This window comes from Bubalus kerabau, chromosome 11, assembly GCF_029407905.1.
Source record: "Bubalus kerabau isolate K-KA32 ecotype Philippines breed swamp buffalo chromosome 11, PCC_UOA_SB_1v2, whole genome shotgun sequence".
In the NCBI taxonomy this organism is placed as follows: domain Eukaryota; kingdom Metazoa; phylum Chordata; class Mammalia; order Artiodactyla; family Bovidae; genus Bubalus; species Bubalus kerabau.
This window is the reverse complement of record NC_073634.1, coordinates 5925833-5942393: the sequence shown is the minus strand read 5'-3', so window position 1 is coordinate 5942393 and position 16561 is coordinate 5925833. Positions and strand designations below refer to the sequence as shown.

Below are 16561 nucleotides of genomic sequence, written 5' to 3'. Positions count from 1 at the left end.
GCCTATCTCCTTCAGTCACCACAACCATCCAACAAGTAGATCCTGTCATTTTCCCCGTTTTACAGGTAGTCAGGGGGCTGGAAGGGGGTACGGACTGTAAAGAATCTTTCCGCAGTGCGGGAGACCCAGGTTCGATCCCTGGGTCAGGAGGATCCCCTGGAGAAGGGAATGGCACCTCACTCCAGTATTCTTACCTGGAGAACTCCATGGACAGGGGAGCCTGGCGAGCTACAGTCCATGGAGTCACAAAGAGTCACATTTGACTGAGCGACTAGCACTTCACTTTCCGGGGGCTGGAAAGACTGAGCTTCACAGTCTTCGTATGAAGTGCAGTCTCCTATGTGGTCAGCCTGACCCCCAGTCCAGCTCATTTTATCTTTTTCTCTCACTGTACCTGTGTCCTGGGAGCAAAACCAGTTGAACCCAGCAGCTCCTGACGTGGCCCCTGTGAGCCGGCTGTACAGGTGGTGGTCAGAATCGACCAGGAAGGTGCTGCTGAGTGAGGGTGGAGCGCACATGCAATCCGGTCTCCACGGGGCCAGCAGACCCATGTCCCGACCTTGCGGGAGCACACAGGCAGCTCTGCAACCACTGACTGCATGGGATGAGAGGAGCTGGCGGGAGGGGATGCAGATGTCCACTGTGGGTAACGCACGTGGTCCCTGAGACACATCCACTCATTCAGTGGGGCTAGTCCATGTCCTGCTGTGTGCTTGGCTCTCAGGCACAGGATCTTTTCAGCTCGCAGGTGACTGTAAGGCACAGCCAGGCTGAGAAGGTGCCGGTGTGTGCAGGTGTGCAAGCCTGTTGATGGAGCAGAGGTCACGCATCAGAGGGGCTCATCCTGCTGCATTAGCTGCTAAGACTCTCAACCCACCTTTTTAAATGAGGGGAATAGACTCAGATGACTTACGTGTGGTGAGCACACCTGAACGTCTGGCGTCAGACCCTGATCGTGGGATGTCAGCAGCTCCCCCAGGACTCAGCTTCTGGCCACTGCAATTCTTAGCTGTGCCTGAGCTTTACAAAGAATGGGGCCGGGGTCCCATCCTCCGATACTGGTCTGGATGCAGCCTGGGTGCAGGTACCTTGAAACCTCCCTAGATGATGCCACAGGCAGCTGGCTTAGGTGCAAAGATGGGAGCCCTGGGTGTGATGTGGAGCTAGGGCTGCCTTCCCTTGATTCCTCCCCTACCCTGCCCATACTATCTGCCAGAGCAGGTGAGGATGGGCCCCATGATACCACGGCTCTTCTTAGCTCAGTGATTCCTGAACTTGTCTGGTATTAGAATCACTTGGGAATTCTTAAAAATTCTACCGCCCAAGCCACACCCATGCTAATTAAACCACAGTCACTGGGGTGGGACACAGGCAGCAGCAACTTTTGAAGCTGCTCCCTGATTCCAAATTCTGCAGACAAGTCCAGGAAGCACTGTATTAGGTTCCCAGCGGGGCCCCAATCCAGAATACACCGCCGTCCCTCAGACCATCGGGCTCTGCTGCTAAAGGTGCTGTGTGGGGAGACCTTTTCCTCTCTTGGTTTTGTTTTTTAGAGTTCTTTGTATTTTTTTTTTTTTTTTTAGAGTAGTTGTTGTTTAGTTGTTAAGTCACATCCAGCTCTTTTGCAGCCCCATGGATTGTAGCCCACCAGGCTCCTCTGTCCGTGAGATTTTCCAGGCAAGAGTACTGGAGTGAGTTGCCATGCCCTCCTTCATGAGATCTTCCTGACCCAGGGATCAAACCCACATTTCCTGCATTGCAGGCAGATTCTTTACCACTGAGCCCCCTGGGAAGCCTTAAGAGTAGTTACAGGCTTACAGAAAAATTGATGGGAAAGTACAGAGTTCCCCTCTATTCTCCCACCCCAGTTTCTTTTAGTAACATCTTGCTTTCGTGCAGTATAATGTGATCCATTACTGATCCATTGTTATTTTTTTTAATAGATGAGAGAACTTTAAAAAATTATTTATTTATTTGGCTCAGTAGGCTTCTCTGGTGGCTCAGATGGTAAAGAATCTGCTTGCATTGAGAGCATGGAGTCTTAGCCACTGGACCACCAGGGAAGTCTCTACTGAGCCATTATTATTAACGGAAATTCATTGTTTAAGGTTCGCACTCTGTTGTACAGTTTATGGCATGTGTCCATCATTATCATGTCTCTATCGCACAGAATGCATGCTTCAGTCGTGTCCGACTCTGTGCAACCCCATGTGCTATAGCCCACCAGGCTCCTCTGTCCATGGGATTCTCCAGGCAAGAATACTGGAGTGGGTTGCCATATCCTTCTCCAGGGGATCTTCCTGACCCAGGGATCAATCAAGCCCATGCCTTTTGCATCTCCTGCATTGGCAGGTGGGTTCTTTACCACTGGCACCACTGGGGAGCCCCATGATATAGATTAGTTTCACTCTAAAAATCCCGTGCTCCTCCCTCCCTCTGCCTGGCAACCCTTGATCTTTTTACCATCTCTATAGTTTGCCCTTTGCAGAATATCATATAGTTGGAATCATACAGCATATAGCCTTTTCAGACTGGCTTCTTTCTCGTAGCAATATCCATTGGACGTTTTTCCATGTCTTTTCATAGCTTGATTATTTATTTTTTTATTGCTCAATGGGTTTCCATTGTCTGGATGTAGTTTATTTGCCTATTTAAGGACATTTTGGTGGCTTTTGTGTGTCAGTTATGAATAAAGCTGCAGCTTTATTCACGTTCAGTTTCTAAGTTCATCTGGATAAATAGCAAGAAGCGCGGTTGCTGAGTGGTATGTTAAGAGTATGTTTTATTTTGTAAGAAACTGCCGTGCTGTCCGAATTGGTCTTACCATCTTGCGTTCCTGTCGGCAGCGACTGAGAGTTCCCGTTGCTCCACATGCTCACCAGCATTTGCTGTCTTCTTCATTTCGTTCTAGACCTCAGGACCATTCCCAAAACAGCAGGTTCAGGAATCCAAAGGTAGAGAGAACTGGTGGGCCATGCTTTCAGGGATGTTACTGGGAAGCTCTTTGTTTGAGTCTGAATCCGTCTCAAATTCTTGCTTTTGAAACTTAAGAGGGCAGTTTGCAGGTGCCTTCCTGACTCACACTGAGGGGGCCTGGCATCCTTATAGACAGCCCAGGGATGCATACGGAAGTGGCAAAAGGAGGAAGTGGTTGCCTGGAGTTGAGATGCAATGGCTGGCCTCCGGGAGCCATCCTGGACCACGAGGTGGTCCCAAGAAGAGGCACCTGCAGAGGACAACAGAGCAGCAAAGCCATCTATGATCCCACTCATCAGTCGGGTTCCTGCACAGTGTGGCCCACCCACCTCCAAACTTCTCTTCCATCAGAAAGAAATGAAACTCTAGTTTTGTTAAGCCCAGGTGGGTTTTTTGTTTTGTTTTGGAGCTCTTTGTTATTTGCAGCTGAAGCTAATTCTAGCAGATACCAGGGATTCGGTGGTTTGGCACAAAGCAGGTGTGTCCTACACCCGGGCCTGGAAGGCTCGATAGTGTTAGATGGCAGTGACAGTGGTGTGAGTTACAGAGGGCAGCAGGGAGGAGAGGTGGCCTGGGGATGGCCTCACGCACCCCACACCCCCCCTCAGCTCGTGGATCAGTGGACCAGGAGCTGACCGAGCCCTGTGTGTGTGTGTGTGTGTGTTGTGGGATGTGTGTGTGAATAAGTGGGGTGTACACATATGTGTGGAGATGTGTGAGTGGCGTGGTGTGGGGGGGATGTGTATGTGTGATAAGTAAATAGATGGGTATAAGTAAATAGTTGGAGGGGTGTGCGTGTGTGGGATGTGTGTGTGTGGTGAGTGGATACAGGGATGTATATGATGGAGATTGTGTGAGTGGTGTGTGTGTCGATGCGGTATGTGGTATGTGTGGGTGGTGAGTGGATGGATGAGTGTATGTGTGTGTGGTGGGGTGGGGATGTGTGTGAGTGGTGTCTATGCAGTGTGTGGTGTGTGTGGTGGGGTGTATGTGAGTGGTGTGTGTCTCTGCAGTATGTGAATGGATGGATGGGTGTGTGTGTGTGTGGAGGGGCAGACGCAGGCTGTGTTACATGTAGGGAGGCCATAGTGGGAGAGGGCCTGAGCCCCAGGGCGCGGTGAGAAGAGGGCAGGTGAAGGGGCCGTGAGCGTTGCCGAGCGGAGGAGGAGCAGGAAGGAGACCGGAGCAGAGTGGGTCTGGAGGGGAGACAGGGATGTGAGTGGCATGGGTCTGGGTGGGCTTCCTCGAGGCCCTGGGGTGTGGTCCTCTGTGGTGAGCCCTGAAGGCAATGAAATGTTCGTGTTTGTGAAATGTGGACTTGACGGGATTTTGTGTTTCTACCACAAACATGGCAGATTCCTCTGATAACATCCCCTTTGTTCTTTGCCCTGGCCCCACGGGGGACAGGCCTGTCCCCTCCCCTCCCATGTCTCCCTGTCCCCACCTCACCCTAACCCTGACCCACCTCTGGGCCTGGCACCAGCTCCAGCACCACGGGCTCCTGGCTGGACCCAGGGTCTGCAGGGCTCTTCCTTCTGACCATTACATCACTCTTGTATCACGCTGACCTTCCACCGGCCGCCTTCCATGCCATGTACACCTCTTGGTGTGGCATGCTTCGCTTCCACGCAGGTGGTTTGTTTCCTCATCAAACCTTCAGCTCCACGAGACCAGAACTTCAGTCACCTGGTGTTCACTTAATGTTTGTTGACTAAATAACAATTTTTTTTTAGCTGCACCAAGTCTTAGTTGTGGCTCCTACATGCGGGATCTTTAGTTGCCACTAAAGGTGCCACTAAAGGTGAACTCAATAGTTGCAACATGTGCGATCCAGTTCCCTGACCAGGGTTTGAACCTGGGCCCCCTGCATGGGGAGTTAGAGTCTTAGACACTGGACCGCCAGGGAAGTCCTCTGAATAACAATTTTATGTGACTAAGGCTAGAGTTGATTGGCTAAAACCTGTGATACAGAGCAAGTTTAAATTTAAATACAAAAATGCTGAGGGAAGTTAAGTAATCTGAGTTGGGAGGATGAAAAAGAGTAAGGTTTTAAGCCTCCCTTTCCCTGGTGGCACATCGGTAAAGAATCCGCCTGCAGTGCAGGAGATGCGGGTTCTATCCCTGGGTGGGGAAGATCCCCTGGAGGAGGAAAGGACAACCCACTCCAGTGTTCTTGCCTGGAGAATCTCATAGACAGAAGAGGCTGGCAGGCTGCAGTCCATGGGGTTGCAAAGAGTCAGACACGACTTAGTGACTCAGTTCAGTTCAGTCGCTCAGTCGTGTCCAACTCTTTGTGACCTCATGAATCGCAGCACGCCAGGCCTCCCTGTCCATCACCAACTCCCGGAGTTCACTCAGATTCACGTCCATTGAAACAACAATAAAAAAAAAAGTCATGAGCCCCATGCTCGGGTGTGTGATGGGTCAGTAGCTCACATTCCTTTGGGGATCAGCACTCCCATTTAAGGCTGATGGGGGCTCCCCTGCTGTGGCCCTGTGGGGTCTCCATGTCCGAAAATCGGGACCCCATCAGATGATGTCACTTGGGTCTCCCCACAGCAACACTCAGAGTGCGCGTAGCAGCTTGATTGGAGTCGGGGGAGGGCATGAACAAGGACAGAGGTCTGCAGATCCTGCTCCCCTGAAGCCCTGGGTGGGACCTGGCAGGTGTCAGGAAGGTGCAAGGAAGCCCCCGCAGAGGGGCTGGAACTCGGGGGACTGAGAGGCTTGCGGGGATGTGCGTGGTTTCCCCATTGTGCACACACGGAGCCAGAAGAAGGGTGGCTACATGAAGTCAAGAGGCTGCTGAGGCGCAGATGGAAAAGTTGCTTTTATTTCCGGCCTGTGCCTCTTTTCCCCGCCCCCGCCCAAGCCTCCGCTCCGTCCCAGGAGAGCTTTCAGACTCAGCCTCTCAACCGAGCCCAGATGCGCTGGCTGTTGGGCCTGGCATTGGAATCAGCCCAGGGCCCCGGTGCTCCCCCGGGGGATCACCTCAGATGACCGCGCCATGGGCGTACAGAAACCGAGTTCTCGAGACTTTTCTTCGGTGTCAGCTCTCCAGAAAACCCTCACTGGGGACGCACAGTGCTCGGGAAAAGCTGAGTGCCTGGCCTACTTACAGGCAGTGTTAATTACGGGCTCCGGGGGCCTGTTGTCACTTAACCAGCTTCCCGGGCTATCAGTTTGACGGGACTGGTTTATCCTGGGGCCACCCAGACCCCTTTCTCTGGAACTTCTCCTGGCCCATCAGCCCCAGGGGAGCGGGGGTGTGCAGTAAATGGCTGGGCAGGCACACAGAGAGGGGTGAGGCCTGACTGGGCCCCAGGCCAGTGGAGTCTGCGATGCTGTCAAGGGCTTTTCTGGAGCGAGGCACCTGCGGGGGCTGCCATGGGGAAGGGGCTCGCAGGCCACCCGGGCAGGATGTCCTGCCCAGCCAGGCCTCCCTGGGGCTTCCGCCTCAGCGATTCTCCTGCCACACCGTCCTCCCCGCCCTGGCAAGGTCACCGGCCTCCCACACAGCCCCGCTCCCACCCACTTCCCGGCTCAGGCTCTGCTCGGGCAGACAGCCCTCTCTCCTGTTTTGCAGCCTTCATTCTTCCCAGCTCATTTGCGACTCGGGCAAGGGGTATTATTACCATTTTCTGACTTGTTAAGTTGCCCCAGAGGAAAAAAAAACAAGAACGTTTTTCCTCCTCCCAGAGTCTCATTACCTGTTGGGTGTGCTTCAATCAAGATATGTTTCCAGAGAGAGACACTCAATGCCACCATCCCCGAAGGCACGGCCCTGGCTGGGACTCAGACCCTCAGCCGGCTGCCACATAGGACTGTGGCCAAGACATCTCAGTGCCCTGTTTCTGGCTAGACGTGCCCACACTCTTTCATGCCCTCTGCCACCTCCGTTCCTTGGCTAAGCATGGGCTTCGTTTCCTATTACCTGTGCTGTCTGCCCCCTGCCCCAGCCCACACTTAAGTCTCTCTTGCCTGAGCAGGTTCCCCACCTTTCACCAGCTCTGGGTTTTTACAGCAACATACTCTCTTGTATTGATTTATCCACCTGGATTCTCCGCCTCCTAGACCACAAGCTCCCTAGGTCAAGGGATCTACTGGATCACCTTTTAGTCTTTGGCAGCTGGCATGCTTCCTACACACAGTGGGGTCCATCAAGGGGTGCCCTTAGGACGGAAGGCTCGCCCTCCGGAATGGTGAAGGTTCAAGCTGGCGCTGCTCTTGGTTCTGCATTCCTGCAGCTCACCCTTCATCAGACCCTTCGTTTGTGTTCCCAAACACTGCCAGCCTGTCCTGTGACTTGTTACCAGTCTCCCTCTTAGCCATCTGCTGCTTGGTCAGGCTTATGTAGAATGCATTCATTCATTTCATCATCTATCCATCCTTCCATCCATTCAGCTTCCTCCACACACTGGCCACTCTGAGTGTGCAGGGAGAAACAGCATGGACCTGGCCCCTGTCCTCACGGGATTTACATTCTAATGGGGAGACACAGACGAGCAGCAAGCAGATCAGCAAATAAGATGATGCAGAGGAGGGAGAGGAGGGAGAGAGAGGGGCCAGCGTGGGGCTGGGGCCGCAGAGGTGCAGCCAGCTTGGGAAGCACACTCCACCCCGTTGTCTTCTGCTTCTCTGTTCTCCTAGTTCAGGAAATATCCTTAAACAGTCTGAAGGAAGAAAGGCCCTCCAGTCCGTAAGGTTTTTCCCCTTTGTTGAGGAGGTCAGATGATCGCTCCTGTCAAGAGAGAATGGTCCTCAAACTTGAGCTTGCTGAGAAAACACCTCCGGGACTGTGGGGAGGCCCTCCGGCAGGATCAGTGGAGCTGGGAACGCTCAGACATTGCCCCAAGGATGCTATTGAGAGTCCGTAGTAGGTGCCAACCCAGACTCAGGCCTCGGTGGCGGAGAGTGCATGGCTGGGGAGCCTCGTGTCTCCTGTCTTGGGGTTTGGAGGCCTCTGGTTGGGGACTCAGCGCCTGGCTCAGCTCAGGGCAGCTGATGGAGCTGGTGAGGGCACCGTCCTCCCCAGGCCCACACGTCAAGGTGGCCGTAGCTTGAAGACAGGAGAATGAGCATCCAGGTTCCCAGAGCACCACAAGTATCTGAAACCTCTGGAGGCTTCACCCTCCAGGAAACACCTGTGCTGCCCAGGGGTGCAGCTGGTCCCCGTGGCCCCGCCGTGGGCCCAGTGCAGCCCGTCCTGTTCTGCCCCCTAACCCCCCCACCGTCTTTGGTCTGACAGATGGGGACACGAACCTGTGGTGCCCCTCACTGCAAGAGGTCTCAGCCACGTTCCACAGCCTCGGAGCCCACAGCCCTGCTCTGCGGCCCCTGAGGCCCATACAGCACACTGGGAGGTGAGTACGCCCCTCCCTGGTAGCCTTGCTCACACGGCCACTGCCACTGAAAGCAGTTCAAACCTGTCTAATCGTGTCCATTAAATACGTGCGGTACCAATTACACCTCAGGAAAAATGTAAATATATATATATATATAAAAAACCCAAAAAGGAGACTCTTCTAAACATATTGGGTTGGCCAAAAAGTTCATTGGGGTTTTTGTGTTACATCTTACGGAAAAACCTGAATGAACTTATCAGCCAACTGAATACATCCATGCACCTAATGCTCAGTCGTGTCCTACTCTTTTGTGACCCCACGGACTGTAGCCCACCAGGCTCCTCTGTCCATGGGATTCTCCAAGCAAGAATACTGGAGTGGGTTGCCATTTCCTTCTCCAGGGGATCTTTCCGACCCAGGGATCGAACCATGTCTCTTGCACTGGCAGGTGGATTCTTTACCACTGCGCCACCTGGGAAGCCCACATATTCTTGCTTGGAAACACTAAAGTATTTGCTCTTCCATAAATGTAACACACCTGGCCGGTCACTGTACAAAGCTCCATAGTCATCATTGTTGGTGATAGCCGGGGCTCAATGAGCATTTTACTAGTTAGATAAAGGAGAGATTTCTTCTGATGATTATTGGAAATTATGTGCATTTTTTTTTAAGTTAAAAAGTCACCAGACTGGTGACTGCAGACTCCAGCCCAAAGAGTGAAGCACAGAGTCTGAGGGGCCACAGTGAACTGTGCGTCATACCACGGGTGATCGGCGTGTGAGTCCCCGTGCTCACAGCTCAAGGCAGCGATGGGAAGAACCAGGCACGGCCGGGTCTTACTGCCCTGGAGGCTGACATTTGCTCCTGCCCCTTCCTGACTCAGAGCGCTTGCTGCCCCTCCTCTTCGAAGATGTGTCCCAGTCCCTTTGGTCTGTCTCCAAGCCCCTCCTGACACATGACCTAACATCAGCTCGTGGCCAGCCGGGCACACTTTCGCATGGAAAGTCTACAATGCCCCATTTTGTGTTGTTGCAGCCCCCGTTGAGCACTGGGTTCGGGCTGGGTGGGACAGGGATGCTAACCGGTGCAATACAGAAACGACTCTTGTTGGATGGATGGCGGACTAGATCTGGGTTGTAAAGGCAAACTTTTTGTTGAGACTTCTCTGAGTAGTCGGTTTGAGACTTGAGTATTTAGGGGGCTTCCCAGGTGGTGCTAGTGGTAAAGAACCCACCTGCCAATGCAGGAGACATAGGAGATGCTAGTTCAATCCCTGAGTCGGGAAGATCCTCTGGGGGAGGGTATGGCAACCCACTCCAGTATTCCTGCCTGGAGAATCCCATGAACAGAGGAGCCTGGTGGGCTGCAGTCCATAGGGTCGCAGAGAGTCGGACACAACTGAAGTGATTTAGCGCACACGCATGCATGAGTGTTTAGGACCCTGGACAGGCTGCCCCCCCTCCCTCCTGCCAACTAGCCCTGGGGCCGGCTGTGGTGGGCGGACATCCCTCTAGGGTACGGCCCGAGCTTTCTCAAGAACCTGTTCCACCACTGTGTTTGGTAATTGTCTGCCAAGCCAAACCAGACCAAACCACCCTCACTCTGCTATAAATACCCCATGCTTGTGCCAGCCTGCCCTGCGCCTGCCCCTCCCCCTCCTTGGCATTCACACCAGGTGTAATAAGTCACTTGTCTCTTCCCCAACACGGAGCTTCAATTGAACCACCTTCTAGGAGGAATCAGGGAGAGAATTACACTCAGAAAAACAAATGTCCATGAAGGGGAGGGCCTGGAGGGCCTCAGGATTCAGAGGAGCTTTTCTGAGCGCTTGGAAAGTGGTGCACACCTGGTGTCCACTTGGAAAGTGGAAGGTGGCACTGGAGGCTCTTAACCTCCCCATTTACTCTGCAAAGAGCCACACTCCCCTAACTTCCCCCTTCCCCCAGGGGCAGGTGATCTGTAGAAGTGTGGCCATTTAAATTCATCACTTCAAATACTTGAGGGTGGCTCACTTGAGCAGTAAAGCATCTGCCTGCAATGCAGGAGACTCAGGAGACCCGGGTTTGATCCCTGGATTGGAAAGATCCTTGGAAAGATCCCCTGGAGGAGGAAAGGGCATCTGCTTCAGTATTCTTGCCTGGAGAATCCCACGGACAGAGGAGCCTGGCGGGCTACAGTCAGTCCATGGGTTGGCAAAGAATCGGACACAGCTGAGGAACTGAGCATGCTAGCACAAATACTTGAGGGCACAAACCCCAGCACGAAGGCTTCCCACTTCTCAGCACCCTGTGGGAGCAAGGCAGAGCCCCGTGGTCCTAGGGCAAGACCCAGAGTGCTGCGGCCCCAGACGGCTGTTCTGACACCCCTGCCTCTTTCTTTGGGCCCCCCACCTTGGGATGGCTGCTGGCACACGCTCTCCACCGAGGATTCAAAACTGGCCCAGAGAATCTGGCCAATGGATTGCTCCTTTAAGATTGCCCCTGTACAGGTTACAGCTCTATAAGAGGGGCTGGGACCAGCCGCCAAGCCACTCAGTCTAGGGACGTTCTTTTGGGAGTATAGCCTCCTTTCAAGAAGCAGACAGGTCCAGGAGAGACCTCTCCTGTGACCTCCCTGGGGTGGGGGATGGTGAAGTGCTGGCTTGCTTCTGTTTTTGGGAAACTCGGGGTGTCTCAGGGTTGGAAGACTCTTCTAGAGCACTCAGGGGACATCAAGAAAATTCTGGCATCTCCTCTACCAAGGTTGTGGCATCCTTCACAGCTCCATGGGCCACAAGAGCATCTTCAGGACAGGGTGCCCTCTCTCCATCGTCCTTGTCCTCAGAGGCTCATCCCATGTCAATTGGTTCCGCATCAGGTGCTTCTGTATTGACCTCCAGGGATGTCCCCATCTAGGGCTCTTCTGAGGCACCCACGTGCCGTCAGTGGCCGAGACTGGAAATGAGGCCACATGTGGGCCCACGGCTTGGCCATCTCTCCAGTCGCTATGAGAAAGACAGGTCTCTTGCCAGCTGTTCCTAATCCCAGATTTCCTTGAAACTCATCACCATCTCATCGAATGCTTCAAGATTTCCTTCCAAAAGGAAACAGCCCTGCTGCTGCCGGACCACGTGCATCATCCAACGTCTGCCTTATTGCAGATAGAGTTGCCTTCTGCCCTGTGATGAGCCTGGGGAGGGAGACAGCCAGCAGAGGAGGAACCAGAGTGTGAACGTTGGACGGGAAGCAGATGAGAGCCTGAGCATCCTCAGAGGGGACCAGTGCCACGCTCAGCTATACAGACTTTTCATCAGGTGTCCCCGGTCTCGTCTGGAAAGAGAGGGAGCAGTGGCTGATCTTCCTGGGCTGCTCCCTGATTGCAAAGCCCAGAGGAAGAGCCCTGATCAGATCATAGGTGTGTGTGCGCGCTTAGTTGTGTCCAACTCTTTTGCGACCCCCAGGACTGTAGCCCAACAGGCTCCTTTGTCCATGGAACTTTCCAGGCAGGAATACTGGAGTGGGTTGCCATTTCCTACTCCAGGGGATCTTGCCGACCCAGGGATGGAACTCCCATCTCTTGTGTCTCCTGCGCTGGCAGGCAGCTGCTTTACCACTGCCCCACCCGGGAAGCGCAGACCACAGGTCCAGCCCCTAAGGACCGGCAGCCCGCTGCTGTTGCCTGGTCCTGGTAGCCTTCACCCACTGGGTTCTCTGAGAGGGAGGCCTGGTGCAGAGGCCAGTCGGCTAAATAAATGGCTATCAGTCCATTGAAAGGGCATCCTGTCAAGTGTAGGGGCAGTGGCCTTGGGACAGAGTAATTGGATCTAGGTAAAAGTTGCTGCCTCCCCGCCCCCCATTAGCTCAGCATCAATTCCTCTTCATTGCCTTGACTTCGGTCACTAGAGCCCAGCTGACAGCGCTGGTCTGGTTTAGCAGTGCCAGCCTGGGAGCACGCCCTGCCCACGGAATGTGTGGTGGGCCCCGACCCCCAACTAGACCCTTGGTTTTCCCGTCTTCCCAAGGAAAAGGAGCAGAGGGTCACTTTCACTTTCACTTTATTTTTTTTTCTCAAATAGTAATCGGATCAGTCGCTAGAAGCTGACACGCTTCTCTTAAGAATGTAGAACGATGCCTTTGCAACCCAAACTCTAGCTCCTGGGTGCTGGCCACAGGCCAGGAACCCTAACTCTGCCAGGCCAGTGTCAAGGCTGGGGGTGGGGGTGGGGGAAAGCTGCTTTGCTGGTGAGGCTGGTGGTGGGACCCTCAACTTGATTCCAACCTGCTGAATCCAGGAGAGGAGTGGGCTCCTTAGACTGTGAATTCCTCTTCGTGGTGGAGGCCTGGGGATCAGCCGATGCTACTTCCCAGAATAGCAGTCTCAGATGCCACGTTCCAGGCAAGCGGCTCCTTAGAGAGGCAGGCGGGAAAGGGGAACCCGTTATGTTGCCTGCTGGCTGTTCTCAGCAGAGGCAGCCTGGGGAGACACTAGGGCGCAGTGTGGCGGGGGTGGGGGCAGCAGTAGGGGGAGGCCATGCATCCTTCCCACTTGGAAAGCCTGGCATTCTGTCCATCCCCAGGAGGAGAGACTCTTGTCACAGACACACTTCCCCTCCCCAGCTCCGAGAAGATGAGTCACCAGCTCACAGTTTCTGCCCTCTTTCTCCCACTGGCAGCACGAAACTGTCTGAGAGCCCCCTCCACTTAGGCAGAGTCACAAAGTTGGCTCTGAGGCTCCCCGCCTCTTTGGGCAATCTAAAAGCGTTGCCTCCCATGTTTGCACGGCCCTACGCACGCTCACGGACTGGTATAAGCCAGGACTCCCCTGCAACTCTGACCCAGGCCCAGTGCGTGAGCCCCAGTCTCCGCCGTTTGTTCGTGTTCTCTGGCCCTCATGAATGCTGAGGAAGAATGGCCTGGAAGAACGGCCCAGCCCAGGCCTATCGAGCACTCGCCCCACTCCTCCACTCCAGCAGTGATTTGTTGACACCGACTTCCTGGGTGCCTAGAGATGGCATGTTTCTTGCCTCTCTGAGAAGCAGCGTAGAGAAGGAAAGAGCGGAGCCTCTTCTCTGGAGCGTCTGGGGACCGTGGCCAGGGCGGCGGCCCCGGAGGCTGTTGCTGTCAGCAGTGTCGTCGTCACGGGGGACTCCACTTGTAGGGGGTCCCTTGTTATCAGGAACTCCAAGGTAGTTAGCAAGACTGCAGCAGTGCAAGAGACGGCACAGGGAGCCTTGTCATAAAGTCATCCTACTTGGATTTCCCTGGTGGTCCAGTGTTGAATCTGCCTGCCAGTGCAGGGGCCATGGGTTTAATCCCTGGTCCAGCAAGATCCCACACGCCATAGGGCAGGTGGGCCGGTGCCCGTGGCTGCACCTCCTGAAGCCTGTGCTTAGAGCTTGCACTCTGCATCAAGAGAAGCCACTGCAATGAGAAGCCCACGCGCTACAAGGAAGACCCAGCACAGCCAAAAATAAATAACATTAATTTTTAAAAAGCCACCTCACTTATTTGATGCCAGTGATATACACGTGGCCAGAAAAAGAGCATCATTTAGTAAGGACACCCAAGCTCAGGGGTTCACCGGGAGCGTGTGCCCGGCAGGCCCGTGCAGAGATGTGAGTCTGCTGTGTTGCCAGCACCTCCCTTCTTGTAGCTGCTACTGCTGAGTCACGTCAGTCGTGTCCAACTCTGTGTGACCCCATAGACGGCGGCCCACCAGGCTCCCCCGTCCCTGGGATTCTCCAGGCAAGAACACTGGAGTGGGTTGCCATTTCCTTCTCCAGTGCATGAAAGTGAAAAGTGAAAGTGAAGTCGCTCAGTCATGTCCGACTCTTTGCGACCCCATGGACTGCAGCCTACCAGGCTCCTCCATCCATGGGATTTGCCAGGCAAGAGTACTGGAGCGGGATGACCTCGCCAAACTGTGTGTGACTCTGGTCTTTAAAGAGGGTGTTTTAAATGTGACGCTGGCCTCTGCCTTCGTCCAGGCTGTTTGCTGTCTAAGAGGAATCTGTTCGTGCCAGGCTTGTCTGTGGACAGCATGGTCGTGGAACATCTTTGGGGGGGTTGTTGAGGATCTCTCTCAGTCTGATTTCACCTTACTTGCAGACTTTGGAAGCTAACCTGACATAAGCTACAATAAAGCATGCTTTTCCATGCATGCAGACTCACCATACCTGTGTGCACAGAGAATGCTTTTAAATGGATTTTCCTAATTTTAGTTATTTATTTATTTTTATTTATGTTTTTAGCTGCACTGGGTCTTTGTTGCTGCGAGCAGGGTTTCTCTAGTTGTAGCGAGTGGGGGCTACTCTGTAGTTGCAGAATGCAGGCTTCTCATTGTTGTGGAGCACGGGCTCTGGCCACAGGCTTCAGTAGTTGTGGCCCTTGGACTCTGGAGCACAGGCTCAGTAGTTGTGGTGCTTAATTGCTCTGCAGCATGTGGGATTTTCCCAGACCAGGGATTGAACCCTTGTCCCCTGCATTGCAAGGCAGATTCTTAACCAGTGGACCACCAGTGAAACTCCAAACAATGCTTTTGAGGAATACGTGGCAGGAATCATTGGAGTATGATTTTTCAGGCTTCCAAGCCCCAGAAAACTAAAGCTAGGGGCCCTCCTGGAGTGCCAGTGTTGGGGTGCCAGCCCCCGAGGGGAACCGGTGGCTCCATGTGCTGGTATTCACCCCCTTGTGCAGCTCTCTCACCCTGAGTCAGGCTGGCCCATGTGACCAGGGGAGATCACAGAAGCAATGTCACCTCCAAGGTTAGGTTCTAAAAGGTTGCAGCCTCCGTCTTAGGCGGGCATCTCCTCTCTCTCAGATCACTCACTTTAGAGAAAGTCGGGGCAAGTTAGGGAGCCCTGGGGTGAAGCTCCTGGAATGACTAAGGCCGGTGACCCCCTAGTGACCTAAGAAGCAGTTCCTCCAGGCTAGTCAAGCCTATGCTGACAGCAGGCACCCCCCACGAAAGCCTTGGGGGCAGCCTCCCCAGAGACCCTGAGTTAGAGCTCCCTGGCTAAGCTGCTTCTAGATTCTTGACCCTTGGAAACTGCACAGGATAATATGTATTTGTTGTTTTTAAGCCTCTCCATTTGGGGGGAGTAATTTGTTACGCAGCAGTGGATGACCTTTTCATTGTGTTCATGACATGTGACATGTGACATTGTGTTCATGGGAACAGTGACATTTTATTGTTTGGGGCTCCAAAATCATTGCAGACGGTAATTGCAGCCATAAAACTAAAAGATGCTTGCTCCTTGGAAGAAAAGCTATGACAAACCTAGACAGTGTATTAAAAAGCGAAGACATCACTTTGCCAACAAAGATCCATATAGTCAAAGCTGTGGTTTTTCCGGTAGTCATGCGTGGATGTGAGACTTGGACTATAAAGAAAGTTGAGTATCGAAGAATTGATGCTTTTGAACTGTGGTGTTGGAGAAGACTCATGAGAGTCCCTTGGACTGCAAGGAGATCCAACCAGTCCATCGTAAAGGAAATCAGTCCTGAATATTCATTGGAAGGACTAATGTTGAAGCTGAAACTCCAATACTTTGGCCACCTGATGCAAAGAACTGACTTATTTGAAAAGACCTTGATACTGAGAAAGATCGAAGGCAGGAGGAGAAGGGGATGACAGAATGAGCTGGTTGGATGGCATCACCGATTCAATGGACATGAGTTTGAGTAAACTCCGGGAGTTGGTGATGGACAGGGAGACCTGGCGTGCTGCGATTCATGGGGTCGCAAAGAGTCGGACACGACTGAGCGACTGAACAATAACAACAAGAGAAAGACCCGCAAACACAGGGCACCAGGGCCCTGGGTTGAATGGATCGTCCAAGAACTCTGTTCTCCAGCAGGCACGGCCTCCCCCCGCCTCAGTTCTTCACTTGTGCCTGCCTCTGACTGCTTCCCTTCCTTTGCTTTTGTGTTATGTAGCAAGGCCGGCCTGAGCCAGAGTGAGCAACAGGACGCCCTCCAGGAGGTGGCCTTGGACAGCAGCCTGAACTACATCTGTAAGGTGAGTCCCACCCGTCCCTGTGCCCGCTCTCAATCCATACCCACCCAGCATCTAATTCAGGGGGTCCCACTGGGCACCATCACAGGCGCTTTGCTGGCTGCCAGGATGGATGCTACCGAAGCTGGCTCCCTCCACACCCGTGCCTGCCCCTGACGACCCTGGGAGGCTCGACTTCAGGCCGCGTTACTTTTCTCAGCTCCTTCCCAGCACAGCTGGGAGCTCGCAGTGCCAGGGAGGCACCC

General features: G+C 53.6%; 1 protein-coding gene across 1 annotated transcript in view; it reads left to right on the top strand.

The window, feature by feature from the left end:
- FAM178B (family with sequence similarity 178 member B) overlaps nt 1-16561 on the top strand; it is a 105367-nt gene that overhangs the window by 44619 nt on the left and 44187 nt on the right. The window contains exons 8-9 of the mRNA XM_055539374.1: nt 8225-8339; nt 16238-16319. Coding sequence (XP_055395349.1) covers nt 8225-8339; nt 16238-16319 — 197 coding nt within the window. The remainder of the gene's footprint in view (nt 1-8224; nt 8340-16237; nt 16320-16561) is intronic.